The 20656-nt window shown below is 34.5% G+C and overlaps 1 protein-coding gene across 9 annotated transcripts in view; it reads right to left on the bottom strand.

Annotated features, from left to right (window-relative positions):
* Positions 1–20656, bottom strand: part of ANGPT1 (angiopoietin 1) — a 301007-nt gene that overhangs the window by 95376 nt on the left and 184975 nt on the right. For 5 of the 9 annotated variants that reach the window (XR_014842854.1, XR_014842855.1, XM_021088685.2 and 2 more), the window contains exon 4: positions 6486–6715. Coding sequence is in view for 6 of the 9 variants with exons in the window: in XM_021088685.2 (XP_020944344.1) it covers positions 6486–6715 (230 nt within the window). In the remaining 3 variants the exon portion in view is untranslated. 9 annotated transcript variants of the gene reach the window in all.

The following is a 20656-nucleotide window of genomic DNA, read 5'->3' as shown; positions in this document are numbered from 1 at the left end:
CATGGGAGGTAAATTCCTTTCAGATGGTAGAATTATTCTGAGAACAGAGCCAAATGTCCTCTCAGCAATGGAAAGGAAGCAAATGCCTCATTTCCCCCTTTCAGAAGGCCAGAAGACCAAAAATAATGATCAAACGTTCCGTACCACTGCAATCAGTCTCTGGGAAAGACACTTTAAACCAAATAATCGAGATCTCTTAAAAATTTGTAGTATCAAGTCAGTATGTCTTTCAGGTGATGTGAAAGAAAATTTCAAAATGAACTTTAAGAGAAGCTCCTTATGAAATTTTTATACTTCATAATAAGGAATTAAGTATATAAACATGCTCATGTGTCTTGCTTTCATTTTTAAGTTTCTCTTATGCTTCTCTACCAGAACTGATATCTATCCTTTTGCATTCAACATTTGGATGTGAGTAAACATTTTTTGTTTTTATTTCATTTTATTCATTTTACTTTTTTTTTTTAATTATAGTTTTCAATCTATGCAATTGAACTCTACATTTCACCCAAACTCTCCCTATAGAGGGTCACATCCCAGTTTTAAAGTTCACTTCAGTCTGATTTTTTATTTGATCTTTCTGCTTATTTGCCACTAAAATAAGATCCTCCATAACAGTCTTTTCTCCCTGCCATAATGCCTATTTTAGTCTCCTTTTATCTGTCCCTTAAAGAATGTCCAATTTTCTTTGATTTTACATTCTAATTATTTTTAAATGGGTTAATAATATCTTATGTAATTTCTACATTTTATGTATTTCTGTAATTCATTCTGTAAAGTATGAAATTGGACACAGACTTGTGCCTGGGTATTTGCACTAAGTGGGAAAGAAAAGTAGGATGGTTTTTTATCAGATTCTTGAATAAATTTATAACCCCCAACTGGCTGAGTCATTGCTTTATATGCACCTTCAATGATGTCATTTGCTGCATAGCTTTATCACTTGTCTCCTCTGAGGACACACCAACCTATAAGGTCAGCAGGATTTTGCTCCTGAATTTCAGACTCCTATTCCTCAGACTTCCAGAGCCTAACTGTCCCACAGTTATCTCAGTCCATATGCCTCAAACTAAATCTTTCCTCCTTAAGCCTATTTCTCTTCACATATTGCTGATTTTTAAGGAATATCATCAACATTCTCTTTAGCCAACCCAGAAACTTGGAATTTATTATATATTTAACTCTACTTCTAGTAAGTAATTATTTCTTATTGATTCTGATTCTTTTTTTTTTTTTTTTTTTCACAAATTTCCCCTCCACCTGTCTTTCCATTTGCCCTGGTTTGATCCTGACCTCCTTATTTCCCTTCTAGAAGATCCTTTTGAGAATCTGATGAAAACCATCAACTCTACTTTTTCTCCTCATCAGAGTATACTGAATAATGTAGACTCAAGAACCAGACTATGAGTCCAAATCTCAGCTAGCTCAATTGCTAGCAGTCTAATATTTGGAAATTATTTACCTTTCTGTGCTTACTTTTGTTATCTGTCACATAAGGTTAATAATAGCACTTGGCATATAGAGTTGTTATAAGAATTAAATGAATTAATATATGCAAAGAGCTCAGAAGATTGGCTTGTATTCAAGTATCTGTTACTATTTTAGTAATGGCAAAACATCCATCTGGTTCCTCTTCTTCCAGGCTTGTAAACTTTCCAATGCATTATTCTTCCTATATTGTGACTGGATTGATTTTCCTAAAATGCAAATGTCCCCTTTGTCCTTATATACTGACAATGACTCCTTATTGCTTTCAAGGGGGAAATGCAGCTTCTTGGATCTCCTTTTGTTTACCTTTCTAACCTTATCTATCACTGTTTTTCTGCCTTCAGTTCTGAGAATGAGGCTATATATTTGGATGTACGTCTCCATCCTCATGACTCCTGGCAAATACACATGTTGTTTATGCTCTTCTGTTTTCTTCATTTTGAAGTCTTGGCTACTCTCTCCCCATTAGAGCCATCCTGCCTATGTTTTAATCCTAGATCAACCTTTTCTAGCTAAGTAAATGTGGGCAAACTCAAGTTGCCTGTGGAATTTATAAAATGGGGCTAACCATTGTAGTTCCCTCATACTGTTTATTGTGAGGACTAAGTTAATACACATAAAGCTTAAGCAATGCCTGAATCATAATAAGCATTCAACAAAATCCTTAAGATCCTGAAGATGCTGGATTCTGCCCTCATCCTTTTGTCTCTACCATGATTTTAATATTCCTTCTGTGTGTTTCACTAGTACCCTGGAACCTTGGCCTCTCCTCTGGCAAACAATTACAGAATATAATTGTTCATTTACCTCTTTCCCCACCACATTCTAGTTTTCTTTAAGTCACAGATAGTACATCTTTCTCTCTTCTCAGTGGTCTGAATAGTATCGGCCATACTATAGGAACTCAACATATATTTGTTAAATAAAAATGGGAGAATATCCTTATCGCCAGAAGATAATCTGAAAGAAAAGTTGCTATATAACTATTTTTTGAATGATAAATTTATGAATCATATCTTGGTATAGCACAAGTGTGTGCCAAGCTGATTTGAACAGTAAGACAATCAGCCAATGTAATTTTATGATTAAGCTTAAATACTATTTTCTTGTTATTTATTTTTTTCTTTTTTTAATGGTTTGTTAGTAATTAAATTCTTGATCACATAATACAATGTTTGCCACATGTGTGCTCAAGGTATGTGATGATGCTTTAATGACCTCTGAACAGAGATGACTGCTCAATGCTGACAGTCACAGTACCTGATTATCCTCCTCTAGAGTTCCAAACCTTATTTCCATGGCATTATCAATGTAAACTATTTAATTCTCACATTAGCTGTGAATTGCCAAAAACGTGAAGCAATCAGCTAGGCTCTGATGCTATGATAACACTGAGAGCAATATTTCTTTAGTAGTAATGTTTCAAGGATAAATGTGATCAAGTGTTTGATGACAAAGGTTAGACAAAAATAAATGTCTTACAAGATAGATGCAATCCAGTGTGTAAAGACTATCTGCTTAAGATACCACTACTGCCTGTTCAGAACTAGAAGAGGAAGGTTTGCTGAATTATTTCAGAAAATGTGTCAATTAACTGTACATAGCTTAAATATATTTTATGACGTTAATGTTTTATTAGGAAAAGTTCTGTGAAACTAAACAAAACTACTACTATAGGCCCTGATGCTATGTTTCACACAAACTTCTTTTAATTCTTACTACAAACTCTTCAGGTATGTATTATGATTCCATGCTAGAGATTAGAAAAATTGAAGCTAAAAAGAATAGGCGTGGGAGTTCCCATCATGGCTCAGTGGTTAACAAATCCGACTGGGAACCATGAGGTGGCAGGTTTGATCCCTGACCTCACTCAGTGGGTTAAAGATCTGGTGTTGCCATGAGCTGTGGTGCACGTTGCAGACACGGCTCAGATCCTGTGTTGCTGTGGCTCTGGCATAGGCCGGCAGCTAAAGCTCCGATTAGACCCCTAGCCTGGGAACCTCCATATGCCTTGGGTGCAGCCCTAGAAAAGACAAAAAGACTAAATAATAAATAAATAAAAAGAATGGGCTTGGATGACTGGCAATAGTCTGACACTCTAGAGCACTGTATTCAAATGTTTTTCATAAAAGAAGTTTTACTTACAGATAGCACTTAATAAATCTGTGTTTAGGTAAATCTTATCTTTTGAAGGAAAAGGAAAGAACCAGTGTTTAATGAATCAACTATGTCATATGTTTTTGGTTTTATATTAAGTACCTAATTTAATCCTATCTATATTGTTGTGAGGTAGCGATAATTATCTTGACGTTATAAATGATGAAAAAGTTCACAGCAGTCAAACTAGTTGCCAATGACAGAAAAAAACTCACCAGAATTTTTTTTCATGCTTTGTAGTATTAAATTCAGGCTATCTTCACATATCACTGAGTCAAGTTAGAACAAGAGGACTGTTAAGGTCAATTAAAACTTTTAACTTTTTGGATTATGACACAGTTCATAACGTTTTCAGAAAATCTTTCAGAAGACTAATCTTCGTGTTTTAAAAATATACATTTTAGAAAATTGATGTATTTATTGTGATATACTGATGTAGGCATATCTGCATATATTTATATTTAAAAGTAGAATATTTACATATAATCTTTGAGAAATAATAAATCTACTTACTAAATGAACTTTTTTCATAAGTAGGCAAAGATTTTACTTTTGTATTTTAGAATTAGAATGAAATAAAACTTCATTTTGGTGACTCATATTTATTCTAGTATCACACTATTAGTAACCTAAAATTTTAAATTCACCATAACTAAACAGTACGGTGTGAGCGAAAATGAGGATATTCAGAGAATTAAAATCTTGATGGAAACTTTAATGAGAGGCAGTTTCCATTTTTGTGTCTCTTATGAGTTCTTAAATGACCAAATACTTAGTACAATACCTACCTGTGGGATTAAAGAAGAAAAAAGATTAATACAAAGCAAATAAAATCTATGTTTATAAGAGCACGGAACCCACTGGATAATAAGGCAATAAACTTACATTAGGATTACAAACCCTACAATTAAAACAGGATTTATTTTAGGATTTTATCATTAAAAAGAAAATACATGTCTAGAGGCCTGAAGTATCAGACAATTTCTGTCTCAGTATTATTTTTTTTGGATATGTTATATCATAGAATAGACATAGTTATTTTCCTCATACCCTGAGTGGATGCAATGGGTAGCATCCATCAGGAGTGCCATCACAGCTGTTCGATAAATTATGTTTCTTGAATTGCTTGCCTGATGTTGCACCCAAAGACCAAACCTAGCAAGGAATTTTAATTTTGAAAAGTTTAAAGACATATTTATTGCACAAATACTTAGAAAATAAGTGAAATTATGATAAGTAGGCAGATATATGAGCTCTGTGAGAATCACCAGGGCTTGATATTTCTAACAACATAAAAAAAAAACAAAAAAAAAACCCTACTCAACTTCATGTGCATTACATCTCAGAATGATAAGAAAAATATGTTTCCAATCTTTCCCCAATGTATTCAGTTCAATATGAGAATAGATATGTCTCATATTAATACTTAATTTCTAAATACTCATGAGCTTTATTAAAATTCTCTGGCAAAATTCTACCATGCTTTCCTTCCAGTGGACTCTAGTTCAAGGTTTTGGCAGGCTCTAACTGATTAGCAGGTTTTTCCCTTCCCAATCACATTTCTGAGCATGCCCAAATGGAGCTCTGGGAACACACTGTTTAAAATATATTCTTTACAAAGTATATTAAGGGTTTGTTTAGACTAAAGGAGCTATAACTCAAGGTAATGGCATGTAATAGATAGAGAAATGTGAAATGTCTTTAAAACAAGATCCCTTGATATGAAGTTATCCTCTGTATTCATATCTATATATAAGAGTATGGAATTGAGCTATTTTTTTTTCATATAGCTCAAATCTTCTATTAAATTAAAGGGGCCTCCACATTATGTATGTTGCATATGCACACCGAACCATTACATGAATGGTCACATAATCTACAATTTAATGACAGCTATAACTTTAGGTTATAAGTACTGTTCACTTTCACTCATCACCATTTACCATTCTATGTTCACTCACAGAAAAACTGATTAGTGAGCAGAGCTACAGAAGACGACCTTAAACTCCAAACTTTAAAGAGCTTTTCTAAGGCTCAGGAGAGGTTCTGTTTGAAGTGGACAAGTGCACACAGAGGCATTTATTCAATAATTGCTGGGTGGACAAATGGACAGATGGGTATCTTCTGAAGAGACACAGGCCTGCGATATTTCTGATGGTTAAATGGCTTCAGATAGTCTAGTGATATTAAAAATTTGTATTTCTACTATCTCAAAGACATCCCAGAATAAATGTGGGTGACTACTATATAGGACTGCATAAAAATAATCTTTTTTTCTCATTTATAATGATTTTTATTTTTTCTATTATAGCTGGTTCAAAAATAATCTTAATACTGACTTTAAATAACAAATATTCTTTCTCCCTCATAATAGTTTTTAGGAACTTCTATAGCTCCCCTTCTGTGCAGGGAACTCTTCCTTATCCTCCTCTGCAAAAGAAATAGTTTTAAAATGAGAACACTCCTGAAACTCTCCTAAGCACTCTGAACTCTTTGGCTAATTTCTGTCCTGTATAGTTAAGTATCTAATACCACAATACAAAATACTTATCCATGACAGTATAGAAGATTTTATTTAAAGATAAAAAGACCAATAAAAAAGAAGAAATTAGAAGGTTCTTTTAGAAAGATATTGTGAATTAACAAATACAAGCTTATGAATACTCTGAAGTTAAAAACATGAGAAGATCATCAGTGCAAACTTCATGAAATGCTTCTAGGAATAGAGTTCTCTTGCTGCTTCTACACAGCAATTAATGCAACTTAGAAAGATGACTATTACTTGCTCCATATTAAATACAATATTTAATATACCAAAGTGAGGAAGAAATTCTTACCACCTTCTTTAGTGCAAAGGTTGACGAGATTATGCACTGTGTCCATCAGCTCCAGCTGCTGCTTTTGAAGGACACTGTTATTGGTGGTGGCTCTGTTCAATTGTTTTTCCAGTTCCTGGATTATATATGTTTGACGAGTAACCAAACCTTGAAGATTCTCTTTCTCTTCCTTTAAGGTGTCCAATTCTTCCTTGTGCTTTCCCTCCATTTCTAAGATTTTATGTTCTAATAAACTACGAGGAAGTAAAGATAAGATTTAGTTTTTAAAATGCTACACAAAAAATGTGATTCAACTGGTTCCTGAGTTTATTTAAAGTTAGGAATTTTTAGTTAGGTATTTTACCACAGAAATAGCTTTTTAAGTGAGAGGTTCAATATATATAATATATATATATATATATAATAGGAATATTATGTATAGCATGTCAAATGAAGAATTACTACATCACTTATCATCAGAATAATGTTTGTTTCTTAAATATAATTTATTTTCTGGGGTGTATCTTACATCCAGGAATTAGATAGACCCTGAATTAGACCCTGTCTGAAGAAATTACAGTATAATTTTCATTAAAGAAATGGATCCAGTAAGAAACAGAAATAATAGTTCTTCACTCGTTTGGGATTCTCAAAACATTAATAGTGATTAAATTTCATAAAAGGTGTGTGAGGTCAAGGAGTAACACTGATGCAGACACCAGAGGACTGGAGAGTAACCTACCCGAAGTCATAATTAATTAGATTTCCTGGGATTTTTGACACCTGTCCTGTATCATAACCACTAGCCTAATTTACCTCTCATTCTGAGCTTTAGGATAGGGCCTAAGGCACCACAAGTTCCCAAGTCACTGAATAATTGGTTCTGGAAAGGAAGACATCAGGCTGGTGGCATAGTCTTACAAAGGACTTGAGAAGCTTTGCTCAGTGATGCAATCTTCAACTGAGAACTTTTCTTCTCTCAGCACTCTTCATAGGATATTCCCCTTGCCTAGTGCACATTAAAAATGATAGAGAATGCAGAAGCACTCTGGGATCCTAGCAATTGACTGGAAATAAAAAACATTTACATTTTATGGAGTGTATAATATACTAGTATTCCTCAGAGAAAAGCCTTATTTACTTTTCTCAGTTCCATTTGCAGAAGGTTCATCCAGTCCTTAGTTTACAAGGTGTTATTCAAGTATAACAGACCAGACTGGGCACTTAATTTACCTTGGAGAAATATAGCACTGAATCATTCCTATAAGTTTTCAAAAAGGGGACACTAGGGAATGTTTTAAACTTAATACCTAAGTCATAAAATAAAGCATATATAAATTTTTTTTGTCTTTTTGCCTTTTCTAGGGCCGCACCCGCGGCATATGAAAGTTCCCAGGCTAGGGGTCAAATTGGAGCTGTAGCTGCCAGCCTACGCTAGAGCCACAGCAACTCGGGATCTGAGCCACGTCTGTGACCTACACCATAGCTCACGGCAATGCCAGATCCTTAACCCACTGAGCAAGGCCAGGGATCGAACCTGCAACCTCATGGTTCCTAGTCAGATTCGTAACTGCTGAGCCACGACGAGAACTCCAAGCATATTTGAACAGCCAAATATTCCAAGTCCATGTGGTAGGGGACAAGCTGGAATATCTGATTGTTCTTAACACAGATTAAGAAGTGTAGAGAGAAACGTTCATGGTAGTTCCAGATCTCTGCCGACAAACCTGTCCTCCAAGACAATAAGGCCCAGAACATGAAAGGAAAGTTGCCTGTAGAACCTTGCCTGAAAAACACTGGGTGGGATGCTTCTGTGTATAAGACCTTACTAATTGACAACATCTTTGGTAGCATACCCAGATTCACATACAAAAATGTCACACTGAGACCCACTAGGGGCAGCTCTGTGATTTCTGCAAGAAAAGCCACTGTATCCTGAGTTGCTTTCATTTTATAGGACAGTGAAAGGATCCCTGTCTTGACTGATCATTAAGCAAACTGAATTTGAATGGATCTTGGGTATAATGATTTGGGAGAAATGTGATGGTCCTTTATATTTTTCAAAACATTTTTAGGAAATAAAAAATTTAGGCAAAGAAGTCAGAGTAAGATGAAAGAGAGTATCTCTAAAGGAGTAGCTATGATTCACTGTCTTTTAGTGTTTTTTTTTTCTGTGTCAAGTAACGTGACGCTGGAAAAATTAGTAGTTAAAAAAAAAAAAACAAAACAAAGTAAAACAAAAACTTTTTTATTGGTTAAAAAGTTCATCCCACCCCCTAGCTAAGTGACTAGTGTACATGCTGTGGATGCCAGAGGACGTTTTCTCTGTGACTATTCATTTTCGGCCTTCAGATCCGAGTATTAATCACAATGGATGCCTTAGTTCATTCTCAGTTTACTTTTTAATTATTTTTGTTTCTCTTCCTAGGGTAATGATCAGATGTAAGATGCCCATAAACTAGTCAGTTAACCTGTGAGAAAATTTTCTTTTAAATTCACAAGAGTTATAGTATACTATCAAGAAACCTTAGAATTTAACTGTTAAAATGACAACAATGTAAAGAGTAACATTTGGGTGTCACAGTCAAAAAATACTGGATAAAAATTCTGAATTACCATTTTGTTCCTAAAATAAGATGAGCTCTAGTTTTTTCAGTTTTCCTAATTAGTAGGTAACATTCTTGTTTGGAAATATCATGCTATAGTAATAACTTGCATTTATTAGTTGCAAAGTGCCAGCAGTGCTTTCAGAACTACGTAAAATATAAAATGACACTATTCCTACTCTAAGGATTTATTTTTAGAGAGAAAACTTCAGATGAAAAAAAGTAGCTAGGGGAAACTTCTGTTTAAGGCATAACACTTGTAAAAAAATTTTTTGCATCAGTGTTTTTCCACTTTCTACTTTTGATGCAGTCTTTGTTCAAGAAGACATGTACTAAAAGATGGGTATTATCTGAGATGTTTTTGTTTGTTTGCAAAGAGATGAGAATAGAAAGATGATCAAAGGAGTCCTAGTGTCAAAAGAAACAATTCTGAACAGTGGCTTGTGGAAGAAAAGGGCTGTATTTCCTGAGTAAAATAAATATACATTTAGCATGTTGGAAAGAATGTTAATTTTCGTAATTCATCAAACAACCTTTAATGCACTATGACTACTAGGTATCAACAGGTGGCAACATAGCCTGTCATCTTAAAATAGTTATTCATATAAAGTAAACAAAGGACTGCTTACAGAAGTAAGAAGCCTGCTCTCCATTACAGACATCTCACAGAATTTGGAATGAAATATATGCATAAAAAAGATGCATAAAAACCACAAGCAAACTGGAAACATGTCACACTGTTTCTCAAATGACAGGTCTTAGTTAATTACCTCTTTCAGTATTTTCTCATTTCTTTTCTTTACTTGGAGTCTCTAATAGCTTTTGTACTCTAGTAATTCTCTATTAATCTTATTTTATTTCTATAAAGGAGACCCTTTATATTAATGACACCCTTTTAGACTTCTTCAGGCAAAACTGGTATCTTTTTGACACTGCTTATCCATCCCTTCCATCTTCTCTCCATACTTGCCTTCCGAAAACACTATGATTTTTGATACTCTCATCCATTGATTACTATCTACTTGGGAAGTTATCCCTTCCTCACTATTTCCAAATTGGTTTGAGTCCAAAATTCTTCTGTCAGAAAACATGCAAACATGCATATATTAACTCTACTTAATGATTACATTGTTGTAATACACCGTTTTAGTTGTGTAATATTTTAAAACCCTTTTATCTTTGATTCTTAAAGTAACATAATGATACAGAGTGAGTAGATGTTATAAGCCCCAGTTTACAGGTAAGAATCACCCTGTACAAAATTGTGCACATACTGTTAGAACCAAAATAAAAGGCCATGTCTTCTAACTTGTCAGAGTAGAAATCTGCCCACTACCCAGTGCTATGAAAATTATTTCTCCGATTTAGCATAACATAATCTCTCCCTATTTTCACCCACTTATATTTTGCCAAGAATCAAGGCATCAGCTTAACTTTCTTTAGTATCTGCCACTCTCCAACCGATTATTTTTGGGAGCTTGTCTTTCACCCATATTTCAACTTATTGATCTTTTCCACATATAAAAACAAAATTTCTTTTTTCAAGCCAGTTTTTTAAAAAATCTAAACTAAGATTTTTCTTAAGCACCACTCTACCTTAACCCCTCTGCCATTAAATTTAATTTTCTTACTCAATATATTGATCATGTCCTATTTTGTCCTGAGTTTTTTTAATTGGTTCTCTTATATTTCCCCTATCCAGGTCAGCTGGGAGAAGCCACCTCAGTTGGGAACAGAGACTTCTATACACAAAGATGGATCTGAAAGACAACACGAATATAGACAAAGTAGGCATATTTTCCCTGATGAAGGCCTTCAGCAACAAGTTTAGTTTAGGTTTAAATGCATAATACAAAACCTGGGTGCTGATTCCAAACAACACGAATATAGACAAAGTAGGCATATTTTCCCTGATGATGGCCTTCAGCAACAAGTTTAGTTTAGGTTTAAATGCATAATACAAAACCTGGGTGCTGATTCCAAACTCCAGTGCACTATTTTCTAGAGTATACTCAGTATATTTTTATTATTCATTTCATGGTTAAGAATTCTACTGTCAAGTGTTTTGGCAGCCTAAATTAAATAGTCTTATTATAACGCATCCTTTAGGATTAGTGTTCCATAAAATGATAATTTATGAAACTGTGCACCTACCTCTATTCATATTGAACTAGAAATTCAAAGACAGAGTTTCTCACAGGATTCTCAGGACTTCCTGTTTCCCATCTTTCTGGAAACACTTTGAGAAGAGACATGCATAGAATTTTGGCACTTAACTTCTAGTTTGAGGCAGAGGTGCACTTTAATGAAGAATAAAATAAACAAAATAATCTAGACCTTGAACTTCAGTAAAAGGTTCCAAGTGAATGTATACAAGCCCCTATTTAAAGTTTTTGGTTGACTTTTCCCCCTCATTTTCAGTCTGCCTCCTCCAACATATCTTATTGGAAACATTTCAAATCATTGAACACATCTTGCAAATTTCACGGAAATGCTCTCCCTTTCAAATTGTTTCCCACAAAAGAGTTCCTGACATAGCAGCAACTGAATTCATAGCAGTGACAGTTGCCCAAGCACTATATGTATAAACATAGCCCCCAAATGAGGAGGAAGATGCTGAAAACATAGAGACCTTCTCATTTTTATCTCTCTGAACTTTCTTAAAGATGTTTCAGTTTTTAAATTATTTTTCATCTGTACAATGTTAACATTTGTTACAAACATGGGTTTTAAAGAATGACTTTTTCCCCCTCCTTAAACAAGGGCATAGTAAGTCTGGTTAAATTTATATTTTAAGTTTCTAACTTAAACACAGCACATTTTAATATATGAGGTTAATTTCTATAATTCTAATGTGGGCTAGAAGCATAGATGACTACAAGTAAACAATGGCAAATAAATATTTTGAAGTTTATGGTAAATAAGAATAAGCTAAGTATATTTTGGAAGCTAGAAGCCAAAAAGAAAAAAAAAATACATTTATTTTATAATATAAAAATGTAACACATCTATAAATAATAGGTTGAAAAATAAATGACAAGCTGGAGAAAATATTTGTAACACATATGACAAAGTTTGAACATTCATTAAATAGCTTATATGAAGCAATAAAGATAAATAATCTAATAGAAAAATGAGAAACATACATAAATAAGCTAGTCACAGAAGAAAAATGCAAATGGTCAATAACAATGAAAAGATGCACAATACAATCTCTCAGGTAGACAAGATTAATGAAATGGCTGGCAAGGTTATGAAAATTATAAAGCCCATGTAGATGTGGGGAGAATGTAAAATCTGCAGATAATGTATTAATATTTATGAAAATTCAAAATCATCATTGAAAAGTTCTACTAAATGCAAATTTTAATGCATCTCTAACAATGAATGAGGTATATCTGTATATAATTACATATTTAATAAATATATCCATGATAAATTTTTATAAGTAGAATTGAACCCAGCATTTAAAAAATAGTTACAATCTATATGCATATATACACGCATGTATGTAATTTTACATGGGTGTGTATCTCTGTAACCACATAGGTAAAGACACACACTCTATATACACATATGTATCTAAGTTTATGCATTAAAAAAAGTCTGGAAGGATAGGCACCAAACTGCTAATCTGCTAATGACAGTTCTCTGCAGGGGGTGGAGGAGTAAGGAATTAGGAATTTTGACTTTACATACGTCTATGTAATTCAGCATTTAGATCAGTTAAGTTTGTGTTGCTTTTTTATATTATTATTATTCAGAGATGTGGTAAACAATCATGAGTCTTGAATGATCTGAAAAGTTGCTGTCCATAGAAATGAAAAAACTGGGCTCAATTAGTGGACCTCAGAATGTGGACTGATAATCTTGGATGCCATGCATTGGACTTTTAGGTATGCAGAAGAGAGGTATAAAAGCTATCTATATATTATTCATGTTAAGAACAATGAATATGTTTACAATATTTAATATAAACTATGTGATCTGTTTTCCATTAATTTTTTTCTTAGTTTTGAGTGTGTGTGTACATAGATAAATGAGATTTATTGGGATAGAGCTACTGGGACCTTTGCCGCTTAATCATTCAGCCAATATCCAAAAAACATTTAATACTATACATTACCATGTAAAGAAAATTGTGCCTGGAAGCATGAAGACAAAAATAAATAAAACATAGCCTCTGCGTTCCAGAAGGGCAAAGTGTAATAGCAGAAATAGAAATACACACACACACACACACACACACACACACACACACACACCCCTTTCAATGTGATGGGAGAAGTGAAGTGATGGGTGGGACACAAGGTACAAAGCTATCACACGAGTTGTCATGAGCAAATCTATTTGGCAGAACCAGAGAAAGTTTCTTGGAGAGGGTAACATCTGTACTGAGTTTTGAAGGAACAGGAGTTTGTGGGTTGAATAAAGAATTACAGGGTATTCCAGACAAGGCATACATCAAACATGTCTGAAATATCCTCAGGTCTTCAGTATGATACTAAACTAGTATGACTGAACATTTACTATGTGTTTCAGGCACTCTTTTCTGTGCTTTATATGCATTAATCCAATTAATCCTCACATCAACTCCATGCACTACTATTATCAATATCCCTCTGTTATAAAGGAGAACACTAAAGCACAGAGACTTTAAATAACTTGCTCAAAGCCACGCAAATATAAAATGTGGCAGAGCTGGTTATAGTAGAATCAAGGAAAACCCAGGCAGTTTGGTCTCAGAGCTCCTGCTCTTAGCTATTTGCCCAATTTCTAAAATATAAGAAGACTTGTGGAAGGTTATAAAATTAGAGTTATAATAATCATGGGCTGTGTTCCATGCTAAAGAACTTGAACTTTCCTCAGTCCCTTACAGACAACTAGTATAATCTTGGGCAGATGCTATCTAGAGATGTAAAAGTTGGGCTGAACTAGTGTGTGTGTGTGTGTGTGTGTGTGTGTGTGTGTGTGTGTGTGTGTGTGTGTGTGTGTGTGTGTGTGTGTGTGTGGTGTGGAGGGAGGGCTAAAAAATTGGAAAAATAATCTAACTTGAATTTTAGAAAGAAGGTTTTAGCAGACTTTTGTCTGATAAGTTAGAGAGGCCCATGGAGTAAGCCAGGCCCAGGGGTCACTGCAATGGATGAGATGAAAATTAATGGGATTTTGACCTAAGACATAGAGTAAACAGAAAGAACGAGATAGAGTAGAAAAAAACATTTCGGAGATAGAATTGACAACATCAATAGTGTAATTTTACTTTAGTGTTTTATAAATAACATATCAAATGGAAGATAACTTTAGAAAGACTGTGATTTAACTTTTCATTTATTTAGGTATATTAAATATTTAAGTATTAAAATAAATACTTCACCATTCCATCACAGTAATTTGTTAGCAAGGTATAAGTTAGTATCTTAAAATTATATATACTTAAAATAAACACTTCACCATTCCATCACAGTAATTTGTTAGCAAGGTATAAGTTAGTATCTTAAAATTATATATACTTCAATCACTTAAAATTGATTGACTTAATAAAACTTCCCATAACCTTTAGCTAGAAGATATATGAAGATTGTCAAATAAGTTCAGCAAATTCCCAAGATAAAATAGTTTTTATTTTCTACTCCAGTATTAGGAGTAGAAATAATGATCTACATAGGAATAGGCCAAAAACAACTGGCCTACCCTTTTCTTCAAATTTGTATTTAATTATGTTAAGATGATAACCTGACAACAACATCAACTGGTCTTAAAGCTGTATTACATTGGAAAAATATTCTTAACAATAATTGCGACAAAAATGATCATGGATTTGAACCCTACTTTTGCCATACACAAGATACTTGGTCACGTGCAAGTTATCTGATCTCTGTAAACTTGAGTTTTTAAGACAAAATAGAATTAACAATAGATAGTTTGCAGGATTAGTTGAAGGATTAGCAGTAGTGTATGTAAAGCACCTGGCTCAGATGTTCACCTGCCTGATATTAGATGGATAAGAAGCAGACAATTTTGCTGAAACTATGTTGGAATGGCCACCACTTGTGTAGCTTCACATCACTCTAAATGGTCTTACTGAAGATTTTCCTAATCTTCATTCTGCATATTCAGCCCAAGTTTGATCAAGAAACTCCATCTTGGAGCTCCCAAGGGCTGCATCTTTGTACACATGGAGTGCTGACTTCTCTTCCTGTGCACCTCTGGAGAGGCAGAAGAATTTCTTCCAAAATATTTTTTTCACCTGGCTATACTCCAACCTTGGGAAAAATTGGGATTAAGACATAGATGGTCAGGTGCCTTGAAACCTGGTCAGCTGACCAAATCTTTATAAGATCCAGTTATATATGCAGTTCAGCTAAAGAAATTTGCATTATGATGTCTTTCCCCACCTCCTTTCTTTTCTTTTTTTTTGAGCTAAAGTGGAAAGATAATGGAGGAATCTAATAAATGGAGAAATCTGCATGTCTCACTTTGTCATACCAAACCTCTGTGTGAGGCATATATTAATGCTTCCTATTTCTTGAGTTCTTGGTTGTATAATTTCAATTATATGGGCCAGTTACTGATCTTTTACTTCTATGTGCTATTTCCTTGAGGTAAGGAGCAAAATCAAGTTTTGAGATTAGGATAGCATCTAATAAAACAAAATACTAAAAAAAAAAAGCAAACTGGAAGCTTCTTGGAGTCACCCCCTCTAGACTGTTAAGAAAACAAAGAGCAGAGCAAATGTTGTTAATCCTACTCTTGCTTTGTGCCTTTGGTCATTTAGGGGATAAGAAGTTAATCTAATGAGGCCAAAATTCTGTTTTCAACCCTACAAGAGATGTATTTAATTTGTCAGGATGTAAATCAGCAGGACCTCTCAGCATGACTGCATAGTATAATCCTGTCCATAAAACATTCCTCTGCATTCTACCAAAGAAATGGTGGGCCCTCTGAAGGACAAGCTCACTGACTTGGCAGCTGAGGCCTCATCACACTCAAAGCTGGTAAGTCACACACCCAGACACAACTCCTGACATTCCCTGGGGAGGAAGCAAAGCTTAATTTAGATAATCCCCTTTGCAAAGTGTATTTGCTGATCCAAACCAGACCTGGCCCACTAATGGCATGCTGTTCCTACATTTCAGAGATGCCACATGTAGAATAGCTTCTTGTTGCATTTGGAGGATTAAGATTCATTTAAGGAATAGGTAGGGATGATCAATAAACTATTTTAAAATATATAAACAGTTTCATGTTTGACCTTGACCCTGTATCCACTTAAATATTGTGGCCGGGAGGGCATTTCTTTGTTGCTCCAGAAAAAGCTTGGCAGAAATCCTTTAATTCCATTTCACATATAAAAATAAAAAATAACAAAAACATAATAGGGAAAAGTATGCTGTGTATCACAAATGGGTACTTCTGGTTTGTATAAAGAAAAACTTTTTCTAAGTGGTTCACTGTAGAATCATTTATTCTTTTTTTTTTTTTTTTTTTCTTTTTACAGCTACACCTGTGGTATATGGAAGTTCCTAGGGCTAGGCGTTGAATTGAAACTGCAGCTGCCAGCCTACACCACAGCCCAGCCACAGAAAAGCGGGATCTGCAACCAGTGCAGCTTGCATCAACACCAGATTGGCAGCCCACTACGCGAGGCCAGGGTTTGAACCCTTATCCTCACAGACACTATGTCGGGTTCGTAACCCGCTAAGCTACAATGGGAACTCCCTGAGAATCATCTATTCTTCAACCACTACGCCTGGTAGACAAATAGATGTCCCACTAACACTGCATTACACACAAGGACCCTTCAAAATGAAGACACAGATAAATACAGAGATATAGAAATGCCAGGAGATTCAGCATTTTGATAGAAAAGTATCTCCAGGTACAAGTGAGGAAATGTCATACTTGAGGGCAAAAAAGGAAAGGAGTGAGGTATGGGGGTAAAAGATGCATGTAAGGTTTTTTCAACATGAGCAGAGAAAAGAATTTCAAGTTAAAGAGAAAAAGAAATATACCATATGATATCACATATATCTGAAATCTAATATATGGCAAAAATAAAACTTTCCATCATGGACTTGGAGACAGACTTGTGGTTGCCAAGGAGGAGGGGGCGGGGAGTTAGATAGACTGGGAATCTGGGGTTAAAAAATGCAAACTATTGCCTTTGGAAATAGATAAGCAATGAGATCCTGCTGTATAGAACTGGGAACTACATCTAGTCACTTGTGATGGAGCATGATGGAGGATAACATGAGAAAAAGAATATATATATGCGTGTGTGTGACTGGGTCACTTTGCTGTACAGTTGAAAATCGAGAGAAAACTGTAAACCAACTATACTAGAAAAAATAAAAAATCATTTAAAAAAACTCAAATCCCTTAAGTCAATGTGAAATGCCTATGTTGCTGGAAAATGGAATTATTATAACCCCGAAAAATATTATCATTACCAATAAATGGTGTGATTTGTATCTTAAGAAAACCTGAATTTTCATCAGTAATTAGAATTCAGTGAAGGAAAAAATTCATCAGCAGAAGGCATATATGTGCTTGGAATCAGGAGTCAGATTCTTCTGGAGATTGTGGCACATTGGAAAAGCCCCATACACTTGACCCACAGTGTGTAGCTCTTTTGAGAGCTCAGACTTTGACTCAGTTTTACTGATGGAACAGAGAGAATAATTTTTAAGCACTTTCCCTTAAAAAAAAAAAAAAGCATTCTGTGGTTAAGAATTTCATAGAAGGAAATGATACCAGGTGCCATATCAAGAATTATAATGGACAGACAAAATATCCAAAACGATTTGGAATCAGCTTAGAAGGGATACACTTATACAGTGGAAGAGGAAGAAGGAGGAAGGAGAAAAAGGAAGAGGAAGGGGGAGGGAGAGGGAGAAGAAAGAGGAGGATGAGGGAGTTCCCATTGTGGCTCAGCAGAAACCCACCTGACTAGTATCCATGAGGATGCGGGTTCGATCCTGGGCCCCACTCAGTGGGTTGAGGATCTGTCCTTGCCCTGAGCTGTGGTGCAGGTCACAGATCCTATGGCTAGGATCTGGCATTGCTGTGGCTGTGGCATAGGCAGCAGCTACAGCTCCCATTCGACCTCTAGCCTGGGAACTTCCTTGCGTATGGCCCTAAAAAGCAAAAAAAAAAAAAAAAAAAAAAAAAAAAAAAATCAATAAATAAAATAAAAAGAGAAGAGAAGGTTTCTTCATGGTGGCTAAAGTGTCAGATATAGACCAAGAGATGATATTCATGTATCAGTAGGAGGAGAACTGAAGAATATAAACTCACCTTGACAACTTTTTAAAAGGAGAAATCATATGTGGTAACATACTTAGTAGTAACAAATGAATCAAAACTGCCCTACGTTTCACCTATAAAATGAATATCATATGGTTATTAATAATTATACTAAATGGATCTTTACTGATTAAAAGATAATCTCCAAAGAAAGCAGGCTGCCAAACAGTGTGCATAGCACAACACCAAGTTTTGTCAAAAATATGTTTATATTTTATATATAGCAGCATATGAAGCTCTATCAATGTGATGGGATTGTGGTTTTTAATTTTCTTTTGTGTACTTTCTAATTTTTCTACAATAAATGAATGTTACTTATATAATTATAAAAACAACCTAAAAATAAGGTTGAATTGTTGTTGTTTTACTTCTTTCTTTCTAAACAAAGCTTTCACAAAAGCATTCTGAAACATGATCGCAAATGGAGTTCACTTTTAGCAACAAAGTTAAAGCATGGTGGGACCCTAAACAAGGCATACTTGCAGTAAAGTATACCTGTTACATGTATGTGTCTCTTTACTGTGAAAGTGCAGTGGGATAAACGGCACTTTTAAACAGATTTTCAATTCCAGAACATTTCATCATGCAACTGGTCAAGTCCTGTCAAGTTTATTTATTGTTATACACTTTGGCCCATGATAGAGCATAAAGATAAACAGACGTAAAACTTAGAAAAATAGACACCAATAAGGACCTACTGCATAGCACAGGGAACAATACTCAAATCTTATACTTATTTATAATGGAAAAGAATCTGAAAAAGAATACACACACACATCTGAATGACTTTGCTGTATACCTGGATCTAATACAACATTGTAAATCAACTAAACTTCAATTTTAAAAAATAAAAAACAAGAAATATAAATCACAGAGCATGGAGTGACCCCTTTCAGATTCTAAACAAACAGTTGGGTTTATCTTTTTCATGTAAATGTTTAACTATAATCATTGTCATTATACTGTAATGCTTAGCATGAAATTGGGAAATCTTCCTAGGTTAAAGATAGTCTTGCAAGACCATGTTCTACAGCAGAAAGACCAGAACCAGAAATAAAGAAACCTGGGTTACATTCCCAGTTGTGCCACCAGTAAGCCGTGTGACCTTGCATAGACCACTCACTTCCACTGAATCTGTTCCATTTGTAAAGTAACAGGAGAACTAGCAGTTCATCTTAGATGCCTTCCTGGTTTGGAATATGGTAAAAACTCTAGTTCCACTGAGTCAACGAATGGTATTTTACTAGTTTGCAGCAACACAATGATCTTTCACTCACTATAATGCATAAGAAATGAAACTTCTTCAAGCTGTCCAAAGATCCAGAAGAAAATGCAGTTAATATACAATATATTTGTCCTACAAAGGTTAGTGCTTTCATTGAATTGTCCATCATGAATGTCAGTGATGGACAAAATAATAATAGCAAAGAATAATAATGTAGTCTATATATCATTCTCGCTGTAAAGATCTTTAAAACTCATTTCACTTAGCTGAGATGATTCATGGTTTATAAAACACATCTATAAAGCTGGTCAAAGAAATGTATTATGTCCAGTGTTAACTGCTTTAAATGGTAGTGGCAGGTAGGAAACAACTTTTGAACCAGCTTTACAGGTGAATAATTTTCTGGAAAAAAACTGCTTATATTTAGTGCAAGATCTATGAATTCAGCAATCTTGAAGCTCTGTACAAACTTTAAGGCAGGTAGAGTGATAATTTAAGTTACTGAGTTTCAGAGGCTCTATTCATTTCTCTATTGCTATCATTTCTCTATTGCTATAGATTTTAGATATGCTGAAAACTGTCAATATTTTGTGTCACCAAATTTAGTCATAGAACCAAATTTTGTGTATACGGCAAGATCTGAACAACTGAACATTAGATAAATTCATGTTAAATGTTATAAAAAGCAAATATTTTAAAAATGTAAACAGTATTAATCTTATTTTGACATACTGTAATCATCATAAGCTCTCATTTCTTTATATTAAAAATTAATCTGGCTCTATGTTTCTTTTTTGGCAAATCACTTCAATCTTTTTTTAAGAACTAGCAGGAAGAAGGATGTAAATAAGTACATATGTATTTACATTATTTTTGGTTATTTTATTTGCTTTTTTATTTTTTTTCAAGGCTGCACCTCTGGCATATGGAAATTAGGCCAGGGGTCAAATCAGACCTACAGCTGCTGGCCTATGTCACAGCCACAGTAACAAGGGATCTGAGCCACATCTGTAATCTACACCATAGCTCACAGCAGAGCAGGATCCCCAACCCACTGA

The sequence above is a fragment of the Sus scrofa genome, chromosome 4 (genome assembly GCF_054392235.1).
Source record: "Sus scrofa isolate SSC_HxYL_T2T_F1_AM1 chromosome 4, Sscrofa_HxYL_maternal_Yorkshire_Landrace_v2.0, whole genome shotgun sequence".
NCBI lineage: Eukaryota > Metazoa > Chordata > Mammalia > Artiodactyla > Suidae > Sus > Sus scrofa.
Note: the sequence above shows the minus strand (reverse complement) of the source record. Positions and strands in the feature narration are given on the sequence as shown.